At 37.7% G+C, this 23,899-nt stretch overlaps 1 protein-coding gene across 2 annotated transcripts in view; it reads left to right on the top strand.

Annotated features, from left to right (window-relative positions):
- Nucleotides 1–23,899, top strand: part of WNK3 (WNK lysine deficient protein kinase 3) — a 144,954-nt gene that overhangs the window by 114,284 nt on the left and 6,771 nt on the right. The window contains exon 21 of one of the 2 annotated variants that reach the window (XM_027096789.1): nt 20,157–20,172. The exons of the other annotated variant lie outside the window; for it this stretch is intronic. Coding sequence (XP_026952590.1) covers nt 20,157–20,172 — 16 coding nt within the window. The remainder of the gene's footprint in view (nt 1–20,156; nt 20,173–23,899) is intronic. 2 annotated transcript variants of the gene reach the window in all.

Below are 23,899 nucleotides of genomic sequence, written 5' to 3'. Positions count from 1 at the left end.
AGCTTTGTAGTATAGTCTGAAGTCAGGGAGCCTGATTCCTCCAGCTCCGTTTTTCTTTCTCAAGATTGTTTTGGCTATTCGGGGTCTTTTGTGTTTCCACAAAAATTGTGAAGTTTTTTGTTCTAGTTCTGTGAAAAATGCCATTGGTAGTTTGTTAGGGATTGCACTGAATCTGTAGATTGCTTTGGGTAGTAGAGTCATTTTCACAATGTTGATTCTTCCAATCCAAGAACATGGTATATCTCTCCATCTACTTGTATCATCTTTAATTTCTTTCATCAGTGCCTTATAGTTTTCTGCATACAGGTGTTTTGTCTCCTTAGGTAGATTGATTCCTAGGTATTTTATTCTTTTGTTGCAATGGTAAATGGGAGTGTTTCCTTAATTTCTCTTTCAGATTCTTCATCATTAGTGTATAGGAATGGAAGAGATTTCTGTGCATTAATTTTGCATCCTGCCACTTTACCAAATTCATTGACTAGCTCTAGTAGTTTTTTGGTAGCATCTTTAGGATTCTCTATGTATGGTTTCATGTCACCTGCAATCAGTAACAATTTTACTTCTTTTCTGATTTGGATTCCTTTTATTTCTTTTTCTTCCCTGATTGCTGTGGCTAAAACTTCCAAAACTATGTTGAATAGTAATGGTGAGAGTGGGCAACCTTGTCTTGTTCCTGATCTTACTGGAAATGGTTTCAGTTGTTCACCATTGAGAATGATGTTAGCTGTAGGTTTGTCATACATGGCCTTTGTTATATTGAGGTAAGTTCCCTCTATGCCTACTTTCTGGAGGGCTCGTATCATAAATTGGTGTTGAATTTTGTCAAAAGCTTTTTCTCCATCTATTAAGATGATCATACGGTTTTTCTCCTTCAGTTTGTTAAAATGGTGTATCACATTGATTGATTTGCATATATTGAAGAATACTTGCATTCCAGGGATAAACCCCACTGATCACGGTGTATGATCCTTTTAATGTGCTGCTGGAATCTGTTTGCTAGTATTTTGTTCAGGATTTTTACATCTATGTTCATCAGTGATATTGGCCTGTAGTTTTCTTTCTTTGTGACATCTCTGTCTGATTTTGGTATCAGGGTGATGGTGACCTCCTACAATGAGTTTGGGAATCTTCCTACCGCTGCTATATTTTGGAAGAATTTGAGAAGGATAGGTGTTTGCTCTTCTCTAAATATTTGATAGAATTCTCCAGTGAAGACATCTAGTCCTCCTGGGCTTTTGTTTCTTGGAAGATCTTTTAATCTCAGTTTCAGTGCTTTTGATTGGTCTGTTTATATTTTCTGTTTCTTTCTGGTTCAGTCTTGGAAGACTTTGCTTTTCTAGGAATTTGTCCATTTCTTCCAGGTTGTCCACTTATTGGCATATAGGTGCTTGTAGTAATCTCTCATGATTCTTTGTATGTCTGCAGTGTCAGTTGTTACATCTCCTTTTTAATTTGTAATTCTATTGATTTGAGTCTTCTCCCTTTTTTTCTTGATGAGTCTGGCTAATGGTTTATCAATTTTGTTTATCTTCTCAAAGAACCAGCTTTTAGTTTTATTGATCTTTGCTATTGTTTCCTTCATTTCTTTTCCATTTATTTCTGATCTGATCTTTATGATTTCTTTCCTTCTGCTAACTTTGGGGTTTTTTTCTTCTCCTTTCTCTAATTGCTTTAGGTATAAGGTTAAGTTGTTTATTTGAGACGTTTCTTGAGGTAAGATTGTATTGCTATAAACTTCCATCTTAGAGCTGCTTTTGCTGCATCACATAGGTTTTAGGTGGTTGTGTTTTCATTGTCATTTGTTTCTAGGTATTTTTGATTTCTTCTTTGATTTCTTCAGTGATCTCTTGGTTATTTAGTAGTGTATTGTTTAGCCTCCATTTGTCTGTATTTTTTATAGATTTTTTCCTGTAATTGTTATCTAGTCTCATAGTGTTGTGGTCGGAAATATTACCTGATATGATTTCAGTCTTCTTAAATTTACCAAAGCTTGATTTGTGACCCAAGATATGATCTATCCTGGAGAATGTTCCATAAACACTTGAGAAGAAAGTGTATTCTGTTGTTTTTGGATGGAGTGTCCTATAAATATCAATTAAGTCCATCTCGTTTAATGTATCATTTAAAGCTTGTGTTTCCTTATTGATTTTCATTTTGGATGATCTGTCCATTGGTGACAGTGGGGTGTTAAAGTCCCCTGTTGTGATTTTGTTACTGCTGATTTCCCCTTTTATGGCTGTTAGCATTTGCCTTATGTATTGAGATGCTCCTATGTTGGGTGCATAAATATGTACAAATGTTATATCTTCTTCTTGGATTGATGCTTTGATCATTATGTAGTGTCATTCTGTGTCTCTTGTCTATTTTGTCTGATATGAGAATTGCTACTTGAGCTTTCTTTTGATTTCCATTTGCATGGAATATCTTTTTCCATCCCCTCACTTTCAGTCTGTATGTGTCCCTAGGTCTGAAGTGGGTCTCTTGTAGGCAGCATATATACGGGTCTTGTTTTTGTATCCATTCAGGCGGTCTGTGTCTTTCGGTTGGAGCATTTAATCCATTTACATTTAAGGCAGTTATCGATATGTATGTTCCTATTGCCATTTTCTTAAATGTTTGGGGTTTGTTATTGTAGGTCTTTTCCTTCTCTTGTGTTTCCTGCCTAGAGATGTTCATTTAGCATTTGTTGTAAAACTGGTTTGCTGGTGGTGAATTCTCTTAGATTTTGCTTGTCTGTAAAGGTTTTAATTTCTCCTTCGAATCTGAATGAGATCCTTGCTGGGTAGAGTAATCTTGGTTGTAGGTTTTTCCGCTTCATCACTTTAAATATGTCCTGCCACTCTCTTGTGGCTTGCAGAGTTTCTGCTGAAAGATCAGCTGTTAACATTATGGGGATACCCTTGTGTGTTATTTGTTGTTTTTCCCTTGCTGCTTTTAGTATATTTTCCATTTAATATTTTTACCTTGGTCCTTCATCTGCTGTGTGTTTCTCTGTCTTCTCATTTTGCTTAACTTACCATGTTTGGGGTCTCCTTTTCACAGGCTGCAGGTTCATAGTGTCTGTTGTTTTTGGTGTCTGCCCCCAGTGGCTAAGGTTGGTTCAGTGGGTTTTGTAGGGTTCCTGGTGAGGGGACTGGTGCCTGCGTTCTGGTGGATGAGGCTGGATCTTGTCTTTCTTGTGGGCAGGACCGTGTCTCGTGGTGTGTTTTGGGGTGTCTATGACCTTATTATGATTTTAGGCAGCCTCTCTGCTAATGGGTGGGGTTGTTTTCCTGTTTTGCTAGTTTTTTGGCATAGGGTGTCCAGCACTGTAACTTGCTGGTTATTGAGTGGAGCTGGGTCTTAACGTTGAGATGTAGATCTCTGGGAGAGCTTTCGCCATTTGATATTATGTGGAGCCAGGAGGTCTTTGGTGGACCAATGTCCTGAACTCCGCTCTCCCATCTCAGAGGCACTGGCCTGACACCCGGCTGAAGCACCAAGACCCTGTCAGCCACACCACTCAGAGGAAAAGGGAGGACAAAAAAGGAAGAAAGAAAAAAATAATAAAATAAAATAAAGGTATTAAAAGAAAAAATATATATTATTAAAATTAAAAAAATTTTAAATTCATAAAAAAAGGAAAGAAAGAGCAACCAAACCATTAAAGAAATCCACCAATGATAACAAGCGCTAAAAACTATGCTAAGAAAAAGAAAAAGGACAGACAGAACCCTAGGAAAAATGGTAAAAGCAAAGTTATACAGACAAAATCAAAGAAGTATATACATACACACTCACAAAAAGGGAAAAAGGAAAACAGTATATATTTCTATATATTACAAAATTAAAAAGGAAGAGAGCAACCAAATCAATAAACAAATCTACCAATGGTAATAAACTCTAAATATTAAACTAAGATAAACGTAAAACCAGAAACATATTACATGCAGAAAGGAAACCCGAAGTCTACAGTTGCTTCCAAAGTCCCCCGCCTCAATTTTGGGATGATTTGTTGTCCATTCAGGTATTCCAGAGATGCAGGGTACATCGAGTTGATTTTGGATATTTGATCTGCTGGCTCCATGCCGGCTAGCTGTGGCGCACTAGTCCCCTTCAGGCTGTTCACGCAGCCAACTCCAGTTCTCTCCCTGGGATCTGACCTCCAAATCCGGAGTCTCAGCTCCCAGCCCCCACCCCCATCCCCGCCCTGGTGGGTGACCAGAGAAGCCTGTCAGGCTGGTGAGTGCTGGTCGGCACTGATTCTCTGTGCGAGAATCTCTCTGCTTTGCCCTCTGTACCCCTGTTGCTGTTCTCTCCTCCGTGGCTCCGAAGCTTCCCCCCCACCACCCCCCATCTCCACCAGTGAAGGGGCTTCCTAGTGTGTGGAAACTTTTCCTCCTTCACAGCTCCCTCCCAGTGCTGCAGGCCCTTTCCCTACTCTTTTGTCTCTGTTTTCTCTTTTTTCTTTTGCCCTACCCAGGTATGTGGGGAGTTTCTTGCCTTTTGGGAAGTCTGAGGTCTTCTGCCAGTGTTCAGTAGGTGTTCTGTAGGAGTTGTTCCACATGTAGATGTATTTCTGATGTATTTGTGGGGAGGAAGGTGATCTCCACATCTTACTCCTCTGCCATCTTGAAGGTCCCTCTGTTTATTTGTTTAGTGATTTTCCTTTACTAATTCTGTATTCCCTGAGTTCTTTGCTAGCCATTGAGTTCTTTGCTAGGTAAAAAATTTCTAAAAAAAATTTTTAAAGCCTGGTATGCTAGAGTTCACACCTGGGCCAGTACAGTTAGTGGTGAACCAATAATTGGTCAGAATATTTTATTAAATGCCTTGTCTGGTTGTCGTCGTCAAGAAAATCTCTGTGAGAAGGCACACCTTCAGGCTTTAGTTTGCAAGATATCCTTTGAATTTACTTCCTGCTTGCCCAGGAACTCAAATCGAGCCAGAATTGAATGACTAGTCCATTCTCCTTTTTCAGGTCTTTCCTGGTATGGCAGAGATTTATATTCCCAGGAATATGTCAGAGGTTTTCAAATTTTCCTATAGTCATTTAGTTGTCCTAACATTGTTTTTAAATTCTAGACCAGGATCTTATTTGCCCAAACTGAAATCATAGCCTTAAGCATCTGATTTGTTGCCAGCACTTTCCTATTGTTTCAGTAATGCTCTGGAGGTAGCCCCCTACCTCTTCCTGCCCCTCATACCCATGCCTGGCTGGGCTGAGCTGAACTCTGAGTGAAATCAAATATCCACCACACTAATAATACAGGTTTTCCCAGGTTGTTTCGAGTTCAGACAAAATATTGACTGTGCTCTGGGGATAGTGCTTTTAAGGGAGCTCAAAAAGAGGTCTGTTTTCTCCATTGTCTGCAGTGTTCCTGGCTTTTGGCTACCACAACACTGAGCTGGGGCGAAAGGGGTATGGGAATTACGACAAGTTAAAAATGTCACAGACCTCAGTAGTTTGTCCTGGGTTAATGATTTTTATTTTGTTCTTTGTCTTTGGATAATTGTTAGAGTTCTGAAATGGTTGGTTTTAGTTGTTTTGCCCATATTTTCATTGTCTTAAGAGCAAATTCACCTAGGTCCTTTCGCTGCATTTTTTGAAGGCATTCTCCTCCCTCTTTTTCTATTTTCTGAAACAGTTTGTGTTGAATTAGTATCATTTCTTCTTTAAATGTCTAGAAGAATTTTCCAGGGAAACAATGTGGGCTCAGAGATTTATTTCTTTAGAGGTTTTTAACTGCAAATTCAAATTCTTGAATAGTAGTTACAGGATTATGCAGGTTATAAATTTTCTGTTGGCTGAGTTTTGGTAGCTTGTGGATTTTGAGAACTTGGTCCATTTCATCTACGTTGCTGAATCTTTGTGTTTAGAGTTGTTCATTATTATTTTCTTAATATCTTGTATATTTGTAGTATTATCATCTCTTTAATTCCTGATATCTGTAATTTGCATCATTGTTTTTCTTTGTCAGTCTTGTAGATGTTCATCAATTTTATTGATCTTTTCAAAGATCCATTTGTACTTTTATTGATTTTCTCTGTTGTTTTCCAATTTTAAATTTCATTGATTTCTGCTATTATCTTTATTATTTCCTTCCTTCTACATGCCTTGTTTTTATTTTGCTGTTTTTCTGGTGTCTTAAAATAGAAGCTTAGATTTTTGATGTGAGACCTTTCTTTTTGTAATACAAGCATGTAATGCTATAAATTTTCCTTATGAGCCCTACTTTGGCTGCATCTACTAAGATTTTTAAAAATTAAGCTTTATTTTGGGGGGATATTTTTAGATTTACACAAAAATTATTAAGATAGTACAGAAAGTTTCCATATCTCTCATGCCCAGTTTCCCCAATTATTAACATCTTATACATTAGTATGGTACATTTATCACAGCTAATAAACCAATCTAGATACATGATTGTTAATCAAAATTCACATTTTACTCTGATTTCCTTAGTTTTTACTTTATATCCTTTTTCTGTCCCAGGATCACATCCAGGACACCACATTATATTTAGCAGTCATGTCTCCTAGGCTCCTTTTGGCTTCAACAGTTTCTCAGAATTTCCTTGTTTCTGATGACCCTGACAGTTTTGAGGAGTACCGGTCAGTTATTTTGAAGAATTTTGTTTTTGAACAAATCTTTACTTACTGGTGTTGGGCGGGAAGAAATTTTCCTCTGGCCTTCTAGGTTCCTCTGGCTGGTCTAAAATTAAATTAACATGACACAAATTAATAGGAGAAAATCAAACAAAAGTTTAATAACATGTATACATGGGAGACATTCACAGAAAGTTAGACAAGATGAAAAGGCAGAGGGCTATATACCAGATGAAGAAACAAGATAAAACCCTAGAAAAACAACTAAATGAAGTGATGATAGGCAACCTTCCAGAAAAGGAATTCAGAATAATGATAGTGAAGATGATCCAGGACCTCGGAAAAAGAATGGAAGCAAAGATTGAGAGGATGCAAGAACTGTTTAACAGGGCTTCCCTGGTGGCGCAGTGGTTGAGAGTCCACCTGCCGATGCAGGGGACACAGGATCGTGTGCTGGTCCGGGAAGATCCCACATGCTGTGGAGCGGCTGGGCCCGTGGGCCATGGCCACTGAGCCTGCGCGTCCGGAGCCTGTGCTCCGCAACGGGAGAGGCCACAACAGTGAGAGGCCCACGTACCGCAAAAAAAATAAAATAAAATAAGGAAATGTTTAACAAAGACCTAGAAGAATTAGAGAACAAACAAACAGAGATGAACAATACAATAACTGAAATGAAAACTACACTAGAAGGAATCAATAGCAGAATAACTGAGGCAGAAGAACGGATAAGTGACCTGGAAGACAGAATGGTGGAATTCACTGCTGTGGAACAGACTAAAGAAAAAATAAAGAAAAGAAATGAAGACAGCCTAAGAGATCTCTGGGACAATGTTAAACACAACAACATTCGCATTATAGGGGTCCCAGAAGGAGACGAGAGAGACAAAGGACCAGAGAAAATATTTGAAGAGATTATAGTCGAAACCTTCCCTAACATGGGAAAGGAAATAGCCACCCAAGTCCAGGAAGTGCAGCGAGTCCCATACAGGATAAACCCAAGGAGAAACACGCCGAGACACATAGTAATCAAATTGGCAAAAATTAAAGACAAAGAAAAATTATTGAAACCAGCAAGGGAAAAATGACAAATAACATACAGGGAACTCCCATAAGGTTAACAGCTGATTTCTCATCAGAAACTCTACAAGCCAGAAGGGAGTGGCATGATATACTTAAAGTGATGAAAGGGAAGAACCTACAACCAAGAATACTCTACCCAGCAAAGATCTCATTCAGATTCGATGGAGAAATCAAAAGCTTTACAGAGAAGCCAAACCTAACAGAATTCAGCACCACCAAACCAGCTGTACAACAAATGTTAAAGGAACTTCCCTAAGTGGGAAACACAAGAGAAGAAAAGGACCTACAAAAACAAACCCAAAACAATAAGAAAATGGTCATAGGAACACATATCAATAATTACCTTAAACGTGACTGGATTAAATGCTACAACCAAAAGACATAGGCTTGCTGAATGGATACAGAAACAAGACCCATATATATGCTGCTTACAAGAGAGCCACTTCAGACGTAGGGACACATACAGACTGAAAGTGAGGGGATGGAAAAAGATATTCCATGCAAATGGAAATCTAAAGAAAGCTGGAGTAGCAATACTCCTATCAGATAAAATAGACTTAAAAATAAATAATATTACAAGAGAGAAGGAAGGACACTACCTAATGATGAAGGGATCAATCCAAGAAGAAGATATAACAATTATAAATATATATGCACCCAACATAGGAGCACCTCAATACATAAGGCAACTGCTAACAGCTATAAAAGAGGAAATCGACAGTAACACAATAGTGGGTGACTTTAACACCTCACTTACACCAATGGACAGATCTTCTAAAGTGAAAAGAAATAAGGAAACACAAGCTTTAAATGACACAATAGACCAGATAGATTTAATTGATATTTATAGGACATTCCATCCAAAAACAGCAGATTACACTTTCTTCTCAAGTGCTCATGGAACAGTCCCCAGGATAGACCACATCTTGGGTCACAAATCAAGCCTCAGTAAATTTAAGAAAATTGAAATCATATCAAGCATCTTTTCTGACCACAGCGCCATGAGATTAGAAATGAATTACTGGGAAAAACATGTAAAAAACACAAACACATGGAGGCTAAACAATACAGTACTAAATAACCAAGAAATCACTGAGGAAATCAAAGAGGAAATCAAAAAATACCTAGAGACAAATGACAACAAAAACACGATGATCCAAAACCTATGGGCTGCAGCAAAAGCAGTTCTAAGAGGGACGTTTATAGCTATAGAAGCCTACCTCAAGAAACAGGAAAAATCTCAAATAAACAATCTAACCTTACACCTAAAGGAACTAGAGAAAGAGGAACAAACAAAACCCAAAGGAAAGAAATCATAAAGATCAGAGCAGAAATAAATGAAATAGAAACAAAGAAAACAATAGCAAAGATCAATAAAACTAAAAGCTGGTTCTTTGAGAAGACAAACAAAATTGATAAACCAGTAGCCAGACTCATCTGGAAAAAGAGGGAGAGGACTCAAATCAATAAAATTAGAAATGAAAAAGGAGATGTTACAACAGACACCGCAGAAATACAAAGCATCCTAAGAGACTACTACAAGCAACTGTATGCCAATAAAATGGACAACCTGGAAGAAATGGACAAACTCTTAGAAAGGTATAAGCTTCCAAGGCTGAACCCGGAAGAAATAGAAGATATGAGCAGAACAATCATAAGTAATGGAATTGAAACTGTGATTAAAAATCTTCCAACAGGACTTCCCTGGTGGCGCAGTGGTTGGGGGTCCGCCTGCCAATGCAGGGGCCACGGGTTCATGCCCCAGTCCAGGACGATCCCACATGCCGCAGAGCGGCTGGGCCTGGGAGCCATGGCCGCTGAGCCTGCGTGTCGGGAACCTGTGCTCTGCAATGGGAGAAGCCACAACAGTGAGAGGCCCGCGTACAGCAAAAAAAAAAAAAAAAAAAAATCTTCCAACAAACAAAAGTCCAGGACCAGATGACTACACAGGTAAATTCTGTCAAACATTTAGAGAAGAGCTAACACCCATCCTTCTCAAACTCTTCCAAAACATTGCAGAGGAAGGAACACTCCCAAACTCATTCTATGAGGCCACCATTACCCTGATACCAAAACCAGACCAATATACTAGAAAAAAAAGGAAATTACAGACCAATATCACCGATGAATATAGATGCAAAAATCCTCAACAATATACTAGCAAACAGAATCCAACAACACATTAAAAGGATCATATACCATGATCAAGTGAGAGTTATACCAGGGATGCAAGGATTCTTCAATATACGCAAATCAATCAATGTGATACACCATATTAACAAACTGAAGAATAAAAACCATATGGTCGGGCTTCCCTGGTGGCGCAGTGGTTCAGAGTCCCCCTGCCGATGCAGGGGACACGGGTTTGTGCCCTGGTCCAGGAAGATCCCACATGCCGTGGAGTGCCTAGGCCCGTGAGCCATGGCCGCTGAGCATGCGTGTCCGGAGGCTGTGCTCTGCAACGGGAGAGGCCACAACAGTGAGAGGTCCGCGTATCACACACACACAAAAAAAACCCATGTGGTCATCTCAATAGATGCAGAAATAACTTTGGACAAAATTCAACACCCATTTATGATAGAAACTCTCCAGAAAGTGGGCATAGAGGGAACCTACCTCAACATAATAAGGGCCATATACGACAAACCCACAGCAAACATCATTCTCAATGATGAAAAACTGAAAGCATTTCCTCTAAGATCAGGAACAAGACAAGGATGTCCACTCTCACCACTATTATTCAACATAGTTTTGGAAGTCCTAGCCACAGCAATCAGAGAAGAAAAAGAAATAAAAGGAATACAAATTGGAAAAGAAGTAAAGCTGTCACTGTTTGCAGATGACATGATACTATACATAGAGAATCCTAAAGATGCCACCAGAAACTACTAGAGCTAATCATTGAATTTGGTAAAGTTACAGGATAAAATATTAATGCACAGAAATCTCTTGCATTCCTATACCCTAATGATGAAAAATCTGAAAGAGAAATTAAGGAAACACTCCCATTTACCACTGCAGCAAAAAGAATAAAATACCTAGGAATAAACCTACCTAGGGAGACAAAAGATTTGTATGCAGAAAACTATAAGACACTGATGAAAGAAATTAAAGATGATACTAACAGATGGAGAGGTATACCATGTTCTTGGATTGGAAGAATCAATACTGTGAAAATGACTATACTATCCAAAGCAATCTACAGATTCAATGCAATCCCTGTCAAGTTGCCAGTGTAAGTTTTTACAGAACTAGAACAAAAAATCTTAAAATTTGTATGGAGACACAAAAGACCCTGAATAGCCAAAGCAGTCTTGCGGGAAAAAAATGGAGCGGGAGGAATTAGACTCCCTGACTTCAGACTATACTACAAAGCTACAGTAATCAAGACAATATGGTACTGGCACAAAAACAGAAACATAGATCAATCGAACAAGATAGAAAGCCCAGAGATAAACCCAGGCACCTATGGTCAACTAACCTATGACAAAGGAGGCAAGGATATACAATGGAGAAAAGACAGTCTCTTCAATAAGTGGTGCTGGGAAAACTGGACAGCTACATGTAAAAGAATGAAATTAGAACACTCCCTAACACCATACACAAAAATAAACTCAAAATGGATTTGAGACCTAAATGTAAGACCGGATACTATAAAACTCTTAGAGGAAAACATTGGAGGAACACTCTTTGATATAAATCACAGCAAGATCTTTTTTGATCCACCTCCTAGAGTAATGGAAATAAAAACAAAAATAAACAAATGGGACCTAATGAAACTTAAAAGCTTTTGCACAGCAAAGGAAACCATAAAGAAGATGAAAAGACAACCCTCAGAATGGGAGAAAATATGTGCAAACAAATCAATGGACAAAGGATTAATATCCAAAATATATAAAGAGCTCATGCGGCTCAATATTAAAAAAACAAACAACCCAATCCAAAAATGGACAGAAGACTTAAATAGACATTTCTCCAAAGAAGACATACAGAAGGCCAAGAAGCACATGAAAAGCTGCTTAACATCACTAATTATTAGAGAAATACAAATCAAAACTACAATGAGGTATCACCTCACACTAGTTAGAATAGGCACCATCACAAAATCTACACACACCAAATGCTGGAGAGGGTTTGAAGAATAGGGAACCCTCTTGCACTGTTGGTGGGAATGTAAATGCATACAGCCACTATGGAGAACAGTATGGAGGTTCCTTAAATTCTAAAAATAGAATTACCATATGATCTAGAAATCCCACTACTAGGCATATACCCAGAGAAAACCATAATTCAAAAAGACACATGCACCCTGATGTTCATTGCAGCACTATTTACAATAGCCAAGTCATGGAAGCAACCTAAATGCCCAGCGACGGACGAATGGATAAAGAAGTTGTGGGACCTATATACAATGGAATATTACTCAGCCATAAAAAGGAACAAAATTGGGTCATTTGTTCAGATGTGGATGGATCTAGAGACTGTCATACAGAGTGAAGTAAGTCAGAAGGAGAAAAACAAATAGTGTATATTAACTCCTGTATGTGGAACCTAGAAAAATGGTACAGATGAACCGATTTGCAGGGCAGAAGTTGAGACACAGATGTAGAGAACAAATGTATGGACACCAAGGGGAGAAAGTCGTGGGGGTGTAGGAATGGTGGTGTGCTGAATTGGGCGATTGGGATTGACATGTATACACTGATGTGTATAAAATTGATGACTAATAAGAACCTGCTGTATAAAAAAATAAATAAAATTAAATTTTAAAAAATATGTATACATGGGAGAGACCCAGGAAAACTGAGTAACTCACCAAAATGACTGAAGCCCTCACCTTAAATACCATCTTTAGCTAACAACAAAAGAAGATGTTGGGGGACTTCAAAGGCGAGGAAGGCAATTCACATGAAGATGGAAAAGCAAATATTTGCTGGGCCATGCAGAGACAGTGGGACACAGAGTGGACTCTGATCTTTAGCTCTGCCTACAGTTTAGCCTACCATACCTAGCCCTGTTCTTTGTATATATCTCTGGTGATAGCCCTATAATTGAAACAGGTCCTCTATCTAAATTATTTTAGGCAGTGAGAGGGAAGTCAAAGTTTCTTCCCAAGTCATTTGGGCCTTGATTATTTTTAACTTGAAATAATCCACAAGCCAAAGAGATATTTTGGGGTGGCAAGTTTTGCTTCCCTACACGGGCAGTGGAACATTCTCCAAGCTCATCTTGTATACTTTCTGCTCCTAGAAGCCACCATTTCCACAAGGAACCATAATTCATTTTATCGGAGATTAGGTTAGAAAACAAGATCTGGGTGCTTGGTGTGCTCATTGCTACTGGGGTGTCATTGCTTCTAGGCCCTTTTAGCTGACGGATAAGGAAATATATCTATGCATACTAACTGATATATATCCATGTCTATGAATATTTCTATATGTAACCATCTGTGTCTATATTAAGGTAAATATGCATTCATATTGGTATCTCCAACTTTAATCCATTACCATACGGATTATATAGCCTTCTTCCCTTGTTTATCTGTAAACTCCCAGTCCAACAGTGAGAGGCTCTCACCATCCCCTATCTATTTATTTAATTGTCCAATTCCAGTATAAGGTATAGTGGTTTCAGATTTGTTCATTTATGCCCCAGTGGGAAATACCTTTATCAACTAGAATGCAGTGCTTATGAATAGTTTCTTTTGCCTTTAATATTATAGGTGCCACTCTTTTCCAAAGTTATGTAGGTCAGCACTTGTTCCTGTACTCCTTTATGTGAGATTCCTTCATACATTTGTAATATGATTAGATTCTTTTGTCACATTCTGCATTCCATCCTGAGAGCCCCTGGCCTCCTAAATGATTTTTTTAAATTTCATACATTAAAGTTGACTCTTGTTTGGTTTTTTTTTTTTTGGTACGCGGGCCTCTCACTGCTGTGGCCTCTCCCGTTGCAGAGCACAGGCTCCGGACGCGCAGGCTCAGCGGCCATGGCTCACGGGCCCAGCCGCTCCGTGGCATGTGGGATCTTCCCAGACCAGGGCACGAACCCGCGTCCCCTGCATCGGCAGGCAGACTCCCAACCACTGTGCCACCAGGGAAGCCGCTAAAATTGACTCTTTTTGCTGTAAAGTTCTGTACTTTTTGGCAAATGCATTCCATCCTGGGATCTTTATGACTTCCTAAATGATTTAAATTTTTTTCACACGTTAAGGTTTATTCTTTGCTCTCTAGGATCCTCTGTGTTTTGATATGTTGTATTGTAGGGGTTTTTTCAGTTCCAAATATTTTCTTATTTCCCTTGAAACTTCCTCTTTGTTCCATGGTTTATTTGGTAAATTGTGTTGTTTAATTTCCAAGTGTTTCGAGATTTTTCTTATTATTTCTGTTACTAATTTGTACTTCAATTTCATTATGATCAGAAGATATATTTTCAATGGTTTTGATTACTTTCAGTTTGTTCAGGTTTGTTTTATGACCCAGGATATGGTTTTATTTAGGTGAATGTTTCATGTGCACTTGAAAATAAAGTATACCCTATTGTTGTTTAGTAGAGTTTTCTATAAATGTCAGTTAGATCTAGATGTTTGAATGGTATTATTCAATTATTTTATATCCTTGCTTATTTGCTGTGCACTACTTCTATTGTTGAGTGAGAGAACAGTGTAGAAGACTCCAGCTGTAATTAAGGATTTGTCTTTTTCTCTTTTCAATTCTGTCAGTTTTTGCCTCATGTATTTTGAGGGTATTTTGTTAGTTACAGACACAGCATTGTTACGTCTTCTTGGTGAATTGACTTTTATCATTATGTAATATCCCTCTTTATTCTTGGTTATTTTTGCTTGCTTTGATGTCTCCTTTGATATTAAATATGCATTCCATCTTTCTTTTGGTTACTGTTTGCATGGTGTATCTTTTTCATCCTTTTAGTTTTAACCTGCCTGTATTATTATATTTGAAGTGAGTTTCTTGCAGACAGCTTATGGTCACATTAAAAAAAATCCATTCTTGCAATCTCTTTCAAATATTTTAGAACCATTTATAGTGAATGTAATGATCAATATGTTTGGATTTTGGTCTGCCATATTTTAAATCCGTTTTCTGTTTGTTTTTTATTCCTTCTCCTTTCCTACCTTCATTTGGTTTATTTGAATGTACTTTTAGTATTCCGTTTTAATTTATCTATTATGTTTTTTTCTTTATTTCTTTGTACACTTTTAAGTGGTTGTTCTAGGGATTATAACTTTTCAGTCTACTTAAAATCAATCTTTTACTACTTCAAGAGGAATGTAGAAACCTTACATCCATATAGATTTCTTCCTTCTATAAACTGTCTTAAGTATTCCATCTACATATATGAAAAACTGTATCACACGGTGTTATAATTTTCATTTTGCTTGAGTTTCAGAACTGAAAAGAATACATTTACCCTGATATCTACCACTTCTGTTGGTCTTCCTTCATTTCTGCTCTTTCATGTTTCCTACTCATATAATTTCCCTCTGTTTGAAGATCTTCCTTTAGTGTCTCTTTTAGAACAGATCTGCTGGTGACAAATTCTCTTAACTTTTTTTCATCTGAGAATGTCTTTTTTCATGCCTTCATTCCTGAAGGATAATTTTGCTGTATACAGAATTTTGGGTTGACAACATATTTTAGCATTTTGAAAATATTATGCCACTTCTTTCTAGCTTCCATGGTTTGTGATGAGAAATCCCTAGAAATTTCAATCATTGTTTTCCTGTATAAAATGCATTGTTTTTCTCTGGTTGCTTTCAGAATTTTTCTTCTCTTTAATTTTCAGCAATTTTTCTGTTTCAGTTTCAGCAATTACATATGTAGGCATGCGTTTCTTTGTGTTTATTTCTGTTTTGAGTTCACTGAGCTTCTTGAATATGTGGGTTTATGTCCTTTCCCAAATTTAGCAAGTTTTCAGCTAGTAGTTCTTCAGATATTTTTTTCTTATCATGCTCTTTTTTTCACTCTCCTTCTGGGACTCTGATGACACAGATTTTAGACTTTTTGCTATTGTCCTATAGGTCCCTTAGTTTCTGTACATGTTTGTTTTTTGTCTTATTTCTCTGTTGTTTAAATTGAATTTTCTGGGGGGTGGTGGGAATGAGTACAAACTTCCAGTTAGAAAATAAATGAGTCATAGGGATGAAATGTACAGCATGAGAAATATAGTCAAAAAAAAAAAAATACAGGGCTTCCCTGGTGGCACAGTGGTTGAGAGTCCACCTGCCAATGCAGGGGACACAGGTTCGTGCCCCGGTCCGGGAAGATCCCACATGCTGCGGAGTGGCTGGGCCCGTAAGCCATGGCCGCTGAGCCTGCGCGCCCGGGGCCTGTGCCCCAAAAGGAAAAAAAAAAAAAAAGGGAAAGGCCCGTGAAAAAAAAAAAAAAAAAAAAAAAAAAAAAACGAAAAAAACAAAAATATAGTATCTTTGTGTGGTGACGAAGGTGGTCAAAGGTACAAACTTGCAGTTATAAGATAAATAAGTACTAGGGATGTACTGTACAACATGATTAGTACAATTAACACTGCTGTATGTTATATGAAAGTTTTTAAGAGAGTAAATCTGAGTTCTTATCACAAGGAAAAAAATTTCTTTCTTTTATTTGGTATCTATATGAGATGATGGATGTTCACTAAACTTATTGTGGTAATCGTTTCATGATGTATGTAATTCAAATCATTATGCTGTACGCCTTAAACTTATACCGTACTGTATGTCACTTATATCTCAATAAAACTGGGAAAAAATTGAATTTTCTTTTCTCATCTCCCTTCTGCTATTGAGTTCATCCAAGGAGGTTTTTTGATGGGTTTTTTTGGTTGTTATATATTTTTTGGTTCTAAAATTTCATTTATGTTCTTCTCTATTTCTTTGTTGAGATTTTCAGTTTTGTCATTGGGTTCAGTAGTTTTTGTGATTACCTATTTAAGCATTTTAATAATAGCTGCTTTAGAGTCTTTGTCAGATAATTCCAACATCTGTATTGTCCTTGAATTAGTATCTGTTGGTTATCTTTTCCCATATGAGTTGAAATTGTCCTGGTTCTGTGTATGCCAAGTCATACTGAATTTTATCCTGGACATTTTGAATATTCTAGGACTCTGGTGTCTTTTTAAAATCCTATGTAGAATGTTGACATTTTTGTTATAGGAGGTAATTGACCCAGTTATTTTTACCTTATGAGTTCCAACCTGTCTTCTGTGTTCTGTTGTTCTAATGTCAGTTCATTTGCTTTGCCTCTGTGGTGCTTTTTGGACCTATCCCACGTGTGGGTCTCCTAGTGGGTCTCAGTCTTGGGAAGTTGTCTGTTCTTTCAGTTTTCATGTGTTTGGTATGCTGAATAGGATTGGATTCATGTATGCACAGCTCAGTAGTAAATCCAGGAATTCAAAAATAACTTTTCTCAGTTCTTCCCTCCCTGCAGTACCTCCAGTACTTTCTGATTCCCAGTGACTCCTTTTTTTGTTCCTCAGCCAGAAATCTGGGATTTTAGTTACTCCGCTCTCTTGTGCACACCTACCACTGTGCACATGTTTAGGGCCAAGGTTTGGGAGATTAGAGACAGCAGTAAAGCAACAGTGATTGTCTTCACTGTCATGGAACCATAACTCACGCCACTGATCAGAAGGAAGGGGTCCCCTCCCTCAGAGTTTGGCTTCCATGAGCTTCCAGGGACTTTCCCACCACAGGACTGCTTGGGGGTAGGGGAGAGAGTACAGAGAAAAGAAGAAAAAATAGGAATTTCTATACATTTTGAGAATGTTGGAAGTTCCCTTTCCCATTTTTCATGCCAAAAGTAGAGGATTTTCTCTAGAGATTTCTCTTTGAATACCCCAGTGCCTGCTTCTAGATTAGCCATGGATACCAGATAGGAAAAATTGGTAAACTCACTGCTATTTTAATGGTACTTTGAATTTTGGTTTTATTCCCTATTCACCTGCTACTATTAACTCTTCACAATCCTCAGATTGCTGCTCCATGTAGTCTGTCCAGCTTTTATGGAGAGACTAAATATGTTAAGCCCGTTTGCCCCGCAGTGTATAGCTGCTGATGTCTCTGCTCAGTTTTCCCCCCTAGTTTTTATTTTTAAGCTTGACTTCCTGGGATTGACCCCTATATCTGCATTACTTAGTGTTCAGCCAGAGATTGATCAGAGGTTGCACTTTTAAACACCTCAAGCCTGAAGGGCTTCCACTTTCTGCTACTGGATCTATGTGTGGCCTGGCCTGGGAAACTCATTTAAACTTGAGGCCATTTTCTAGCTTTCATTTTCCTCTAGGATTTCTCATGCCTCCTCCTTGCATGTTCAGGCTCTGTCAGCCAGTGATGTGTGTATGGTTTGGGCCCTCGAGTTTATGCTGTGCATGTGACGATATTCCAGTCAACCTGAGATATGTGGAGAATTGATCAAGCCTGCGATGGTTGTCTCACTTCCCAGGTCTCCCTGTTAACCTCAGGTTAATGGAGACACTGCTTCTAAAGCTCCAAATCAAGTGAGTTACCTCTGGCAGCAGTAGCAAAGCTTATTGTTTTCTCAGCCTGTCCTGCTGCGGTTGAATTGCTGAGCAAAAAGAGCTGGTGCAGAGGTAACAGAAACAGCCATGGGCAAAAACGCCACAGATTACACAGTTCTTAAAAGTTGAGTAGTTTTCATGAGTAACACTTTCGATTTTGTTGTAGGACTTTGGGCAAATTCCAGATTGCTGAAATGGTTGTTTTTGAGAGTTCTGTCCAGTTTTATTACTGCTTTTGAGGGAGAGGATTTGAAAACCTCCTCACTCTGTCATGCTAGAAGCCATAAATTATTTTTTAGCAGATAGAAATGACAGTATCTAACTATTAAACTTCCATTAAATTAACTTATTTATTAAAATGTTTAGATTGATTCCTAAGCAGACCTAATATGAAAATATTATTTCCCTAAATGGGAACTAAATTATCTTCATTTTCTCTTTCTTTTAAGAATTCATTGAAGCCAAGTTTGCAAAGATAGGGTGTTCCACACATACCTTCTAGTGGTTTTATTACTTCATTGACTATCACAGAACCAAGTGATTTCATATTTCTAGTTCTAATAGCTCTCTTTCAAAGCTTGCTGACATTTCATATTTTCCCCATTTGGCCAAGATTGGTGGACACATTTGTTGGCCTTAGCGCAGCATTTTGTAAACTGTCAGCAAGGAGTTAATAGGTGTTGTATGGTCAAATAGGAAATGTTGGAGTCAATCATATAAAAACCATTTTTTCACTGTAGACTCTCTTAGATCCTTTAATGTGCTAATATGAATTGAGAATTTTCAAGAAAGGAAATAAATGTACATGTCCCAAAACAGTTTTACCAGAGAACCCACTTTTCACAGAACACATTTTAAGAAGCACTGCCTTAACATATATACAAAGATCCACGTCCATCTTTCCCTACACACAGGTATACCTATTTTGTGAGAAACATGAACTGATGCAGGATATTGCATGTAATGGTATCTACAATTTAGGTATGTGGTTAACTTATAATATGAGCACTGTGCTAAACTATGCAGAAAAGAGTTAACATAGCAGGCACAAGACTGCTATCTATAGAAAGGCCTGTTTCCAAGGTTGGACCTTGGCTGGTGTGCAGGAACTTGGTTTCCCTTTCTTCCCTAACTGATAAGTATAGCTCACGTTGCCTAGATTGTTGGTACAAATAATGTGATTTATGCCGAATACCTGTTTTCCTTCTTAGAGTCTGGCATTTTGGTAAATGCTAGGCAAAAGGTGCCTACATGACCAGTCACAAATAAAAACCTTGGGCACTGAGTCTCTACTGGGCTTCCCTGACCAGAAACTTACCATTTTTTGTTGCTGAGAGAAAGGAGCATACTCAAGAATGCTCCCTCACCATAGGAAGAAAGCATAGGGAAGTCTGTGCATGAATTTCTCTAGAATCCTGTGTATTTTTCCCTTGCTGATCCTATGTGCATCCTTTTGCTGTAACAAACTTGGCTATGAGCACAACTATATGCTGAGTTCTGTAAGACCGTCTATGGAATCAGTAAATCTGTGAGTGGTCTTGGGAGCCCTGAAACATAATCGCATTACATAATCTCAATCCTCAAAACATCTCTAAAGTAGGTAGAAGTTAGTCTGTCCTTATAGGCAAGGAGACTACAGTTAGTGGGGTTAAGCAAATCTGTCTGACTCCAAAGTGTTGGCTCTTCACTGTTATACTGCATTGCCTCCCAATACCAGACACCCTGTCTTCAGTGGATTGAAAGGAGGCAATGAGAGATCGTCAAAGGCGATAGTGGTCTGAGACTGTTTCATTCAGGAAGTAGGATTTGAGTTGGTGTTGAAAGGTAAATGGACCGGATTAAAATTGATGAAATGGAGTGTGAAGAGTATTGTCAGTAGGTAGAATTGCATGTTATAAAGGCATGCAAATCGTAAAATGTGAGATGTATTTGGGAGAAAGAGAATGTAACAGTTGGGTGAAATGGAGAGTTTACATTAGAAGGTTTTTTCCCCCACACTTTTTTTTTTAATTTTTGGCAACTGCCACAGCTTATCTGTACTATGGTTTGATGTAAGATAATATATTTAATCTAACACATTATTATGTATTTAAGCTTAATAAATGATATGATGTTCAAAGATAATAAATAAGATAATCTATGTTTGCATTTTCTGCAAAGACAATCATGACTACCAAGGAGTTTGCCACTGAAACAAGTTGAAAACCCACTATTGTTAGTACTAAGAAACTGTTAAAGTTTGCGTTTTGGGGGGCTTTTTGGAGGAGAGGAATGAAATGCTGAAAACAGCATTTAACTGGTACTACTCTGGTGGCAATGTGAAGAATGTATTGGCTAGAACCAGGGAGTGAATCTGTTTAGATCATTGCCATCATGGCAGTCCATATATGAGATGATTAAGAGTTTAGAGAACTATGGAAGTGAAAACAGACAGGAGATGCTGTATAGGATGATTTGCCATGATGTGGTAATAAACTGGATATGTGTGTGTTTGTTGAGAGATCCAAAGAGTCTGAGACTGGGTGGTTTGTAAAAAATATGGTATCTTTAAAAGAAATATAAGATTTAGGCAAACTATCATGCTTAGACCATGATAGGCTTGACTTCAGGTGTATTTAATTGAAGAATTTATTGACATTGAATTGGAGAAACAATTTGGGAGTTGGCTGTGAGGTTGGACTGAAGAGACATCAAGATTTGAGATAAGAGATGGAAACATTTGCAGTTGGGTGATCGCTGGAACTATCTGAATATAGGAATCACCTTGGGGGAAAACAAAAAAGAACACCAAGGACTGAACTCTGATTTTACTCATTTCATCAATAAGAAATGAATATTAAAGAGCACCTTTGAAGTTATGTTACTACCTATCATAAAACACATTTGAAGAGTACTTCTTTTAATGTGCATTCATTGGGTAATTTCTGGTTTGTGAACTTTAATATGATATGAATAACTTTCAAATGAAATCAGTCAATAAATGTGCCTAACGGAATAGTTAGGCACTGAATAACATTCAGTAGGGTATACAGAAGTAGACATACAGTGTTGTACACATGAAACTTATATAATGTTATAGATCAATGTTACTTCAATAAAAGAAAAATAAATACTTGTTTCGGTTTGTTATTTCTTCCTCTACTTGTTGGCAACTGTATCACTAGTGCAGCAGCCATCATTGCCCGCCAATTGAGTGCATAAGATCACTTGTTCCACCAGATTTGTACACAAGAAGAATCCTGACGTTGGGTTTTCCGTTAGTGCAGAAATGTTCTTAAATGAATGACATTCAAACTTAGCTCTATTTTTAAAAAGAAACTAAAGGGGAATGAGCACAAAAATACTCCTTCAGATTAGTTGGGTGGGCAGAAATGCTGGCACTAATATGTATATGTTTCTGGCTATCGTCTGCTTTTTATTTCTACCTGCTGACATTTTTCCAGGTTAAGAACACAATCTATAAAGGCTTCAGTTCCAAAGTCTTTCCCAACATTGTTGTGCTATTTGTTTGCTCACTGGAGTTGGCAGAGAATCACATGAATGTGCAGAGGGATAACAGGAAAAAATGATACTTTTATTATAGGCTGACTTGTGTGTCCTTGGGTTTTAAGTTTTAAAAAAGTAGGAATTCAAAAAAAAAAAGTAGGAATTCCAACAAGATTGGTACGTCCTTTTAGTACATCATGGTTACTCAAAATTAGTAAACATTATTTTTGTAAAACACTTTTCTATATGAGAATATGTTCCACTTAATTCATTAAACTCTTCTTAAGCAATTTTCACTACTATATTTCCATTTAATTTTTATTAACAAAATTCCACACTTTGGGCTTCTCTGGTGGTGCAGTGGTTGAGAGTCCACCTGCCGATGCAGGGGACATGGGTTCGTGCCCCAGTCCGGAAGATCCCACATGCCGTGGAGCCGCTGGGCCCGTGAGCCATGGCCGCTGAGCCTGCGCGTACGGAGCCTGTGCTCCGCAACGGGAGAGGCCACAACAGTGAGAGGTCCGTGTATCACAAAAAAAAAAAAAAAAATTCCACACTTTATTTTGATTTCCTTAGTTTTTGCATAAATTCTTTTTCTGTTCTAGGATCCCATCCAGGATACCACCTGATATTTACGCGTCATGTCTCTAAGCTCCTCTTGGCAGTTTTTCTCAGACTTCCCTTGTTTTTTTTTTTTTTCTGTTTGTTTTTAAATTTTATTGAAGTATATATAGTTGATTTATAATGTTGTGTTAATTTCTTCTGTACAGCAAAATGACTCAGCCATATATCTATATATCTATATCTATATCTATATATATATATATCTGTGTATTCTTTTTCATATTCTTTCCATTATGGTTTGTCACAGGATATTGAGTATAGTTCCCTATGTCCATTTAACTTTTAATCTCCTTGACTCTAAGCCTTCAGTAGCACAAGGGTCATAGAGAATGACAGACTATGCATAAGCAGTCATTGAGATTATCATGTTCCTCCTTATTAAGCAATTTTCTTATCCTTTTCCCAGTTTGTTGCATGGATTGGCATGGTACAATGGAAAGCACACTGACCAAATAGTCAGGATACTTGGGTTCTAACCCCAGCGTATAACCTCAGCTGTTTACTTTCTGGATTCCAGTCTTCCCATCCCCAAAATAGAATGATACTTGCTGAACCTATATCACGGGCCTGTTATGAGTTTCAAAGAATATAAAGAAAAGTACTTTGAAAGTGTTTATATGTAGGCTTCTTGCATTATCTTTTACATTTGTATAGTTTTTCACAATTAAAAAAAAGTCCCATAACAATTGTACAAGATATTTTCACATGTTTATTTAATTAAATCTGTGGAAGTGTTACTGTGCTTACATTTCACAACTGCATTTACTAAAATTCATTTTAGACCCACTCTGTAAGTTTTGACTTGTAAATCAGTCAGAGGAACTTTATGAATCTTTTCTATGAGAATGATTTAGTTAGCCTGTGTAATAGTACTAAATAATATAAAGACAGTGTGATGTTCAGATTAGGAAACTTTTCACTGATGAAGACATCTGTAAGTGATTTATTTCATCTATTTGGACATCTTGTACTCCAGAACTCATGAGGCTAACAAAAGCATCTGCCTTCTTATTTCTGCTATTCTAGATAGACATTGTTTTTATCAATAATAAACAGAAATATTGGTAAACAAAAATTTAAATGAGATTCTAGTTTTCTGAAGATTGTTGAAAGTCAGTATGGTATATTAAAAGAAAAAGTTCTTCTCTATAGGCTTCTCTATAGGCTCTCTAGGCTTTAGAATTCTGGGCCTGGCTCTGCTGGTATCTAATTGCAAGAATCAGGCATGGGGCTTCCATGGTGGCGCAGTAGTTAAGAATCTGCCTGCCAATCTACAGATTTAGTGCAATCCCTATCAAACTACCAATGGCATTTTTCACAGAACTAGGACAAAAAATATCACAATTTGTATGGAAACACAAAAGACCCCAAATAGCCAAGGCAATATTGAGAAAGAAAAAAGGAGAAAGAAAAAGGAGTCAGGCTCCCTGACTTCAGACTATAATACAAAGCTACAGTAATCAAGACAGTATGGTACTGGCACAAAAACAGAGATATAGATCAATGGAACACGATAGAAAGCCCAGAGATAAACCCACGCATATATGGTCACCTTATCTTTGATAAAGGAGGCAAGAATATACAA

This window comes from Aethalodelphis obliquidens, unplaced genomic scaffold (genome assembly GCF_003676395.1).
Source record: "Aethalodelphis obliquidens isolate GAN/ISIS:26980383/991018 unplaced genomic scaffold, ASM367639v1 scaffold108, whole genome shotgun sequence".
NCBI lineage: Eukaryota > Metazoa > Chordata > Mammalia > Artiodactyla > Delphinidae > Aethalodelphis > Aethalodelphis obliquidens.
This window is presented reverse-complemented; position numbering and strand designations above follow the sequence as displayed.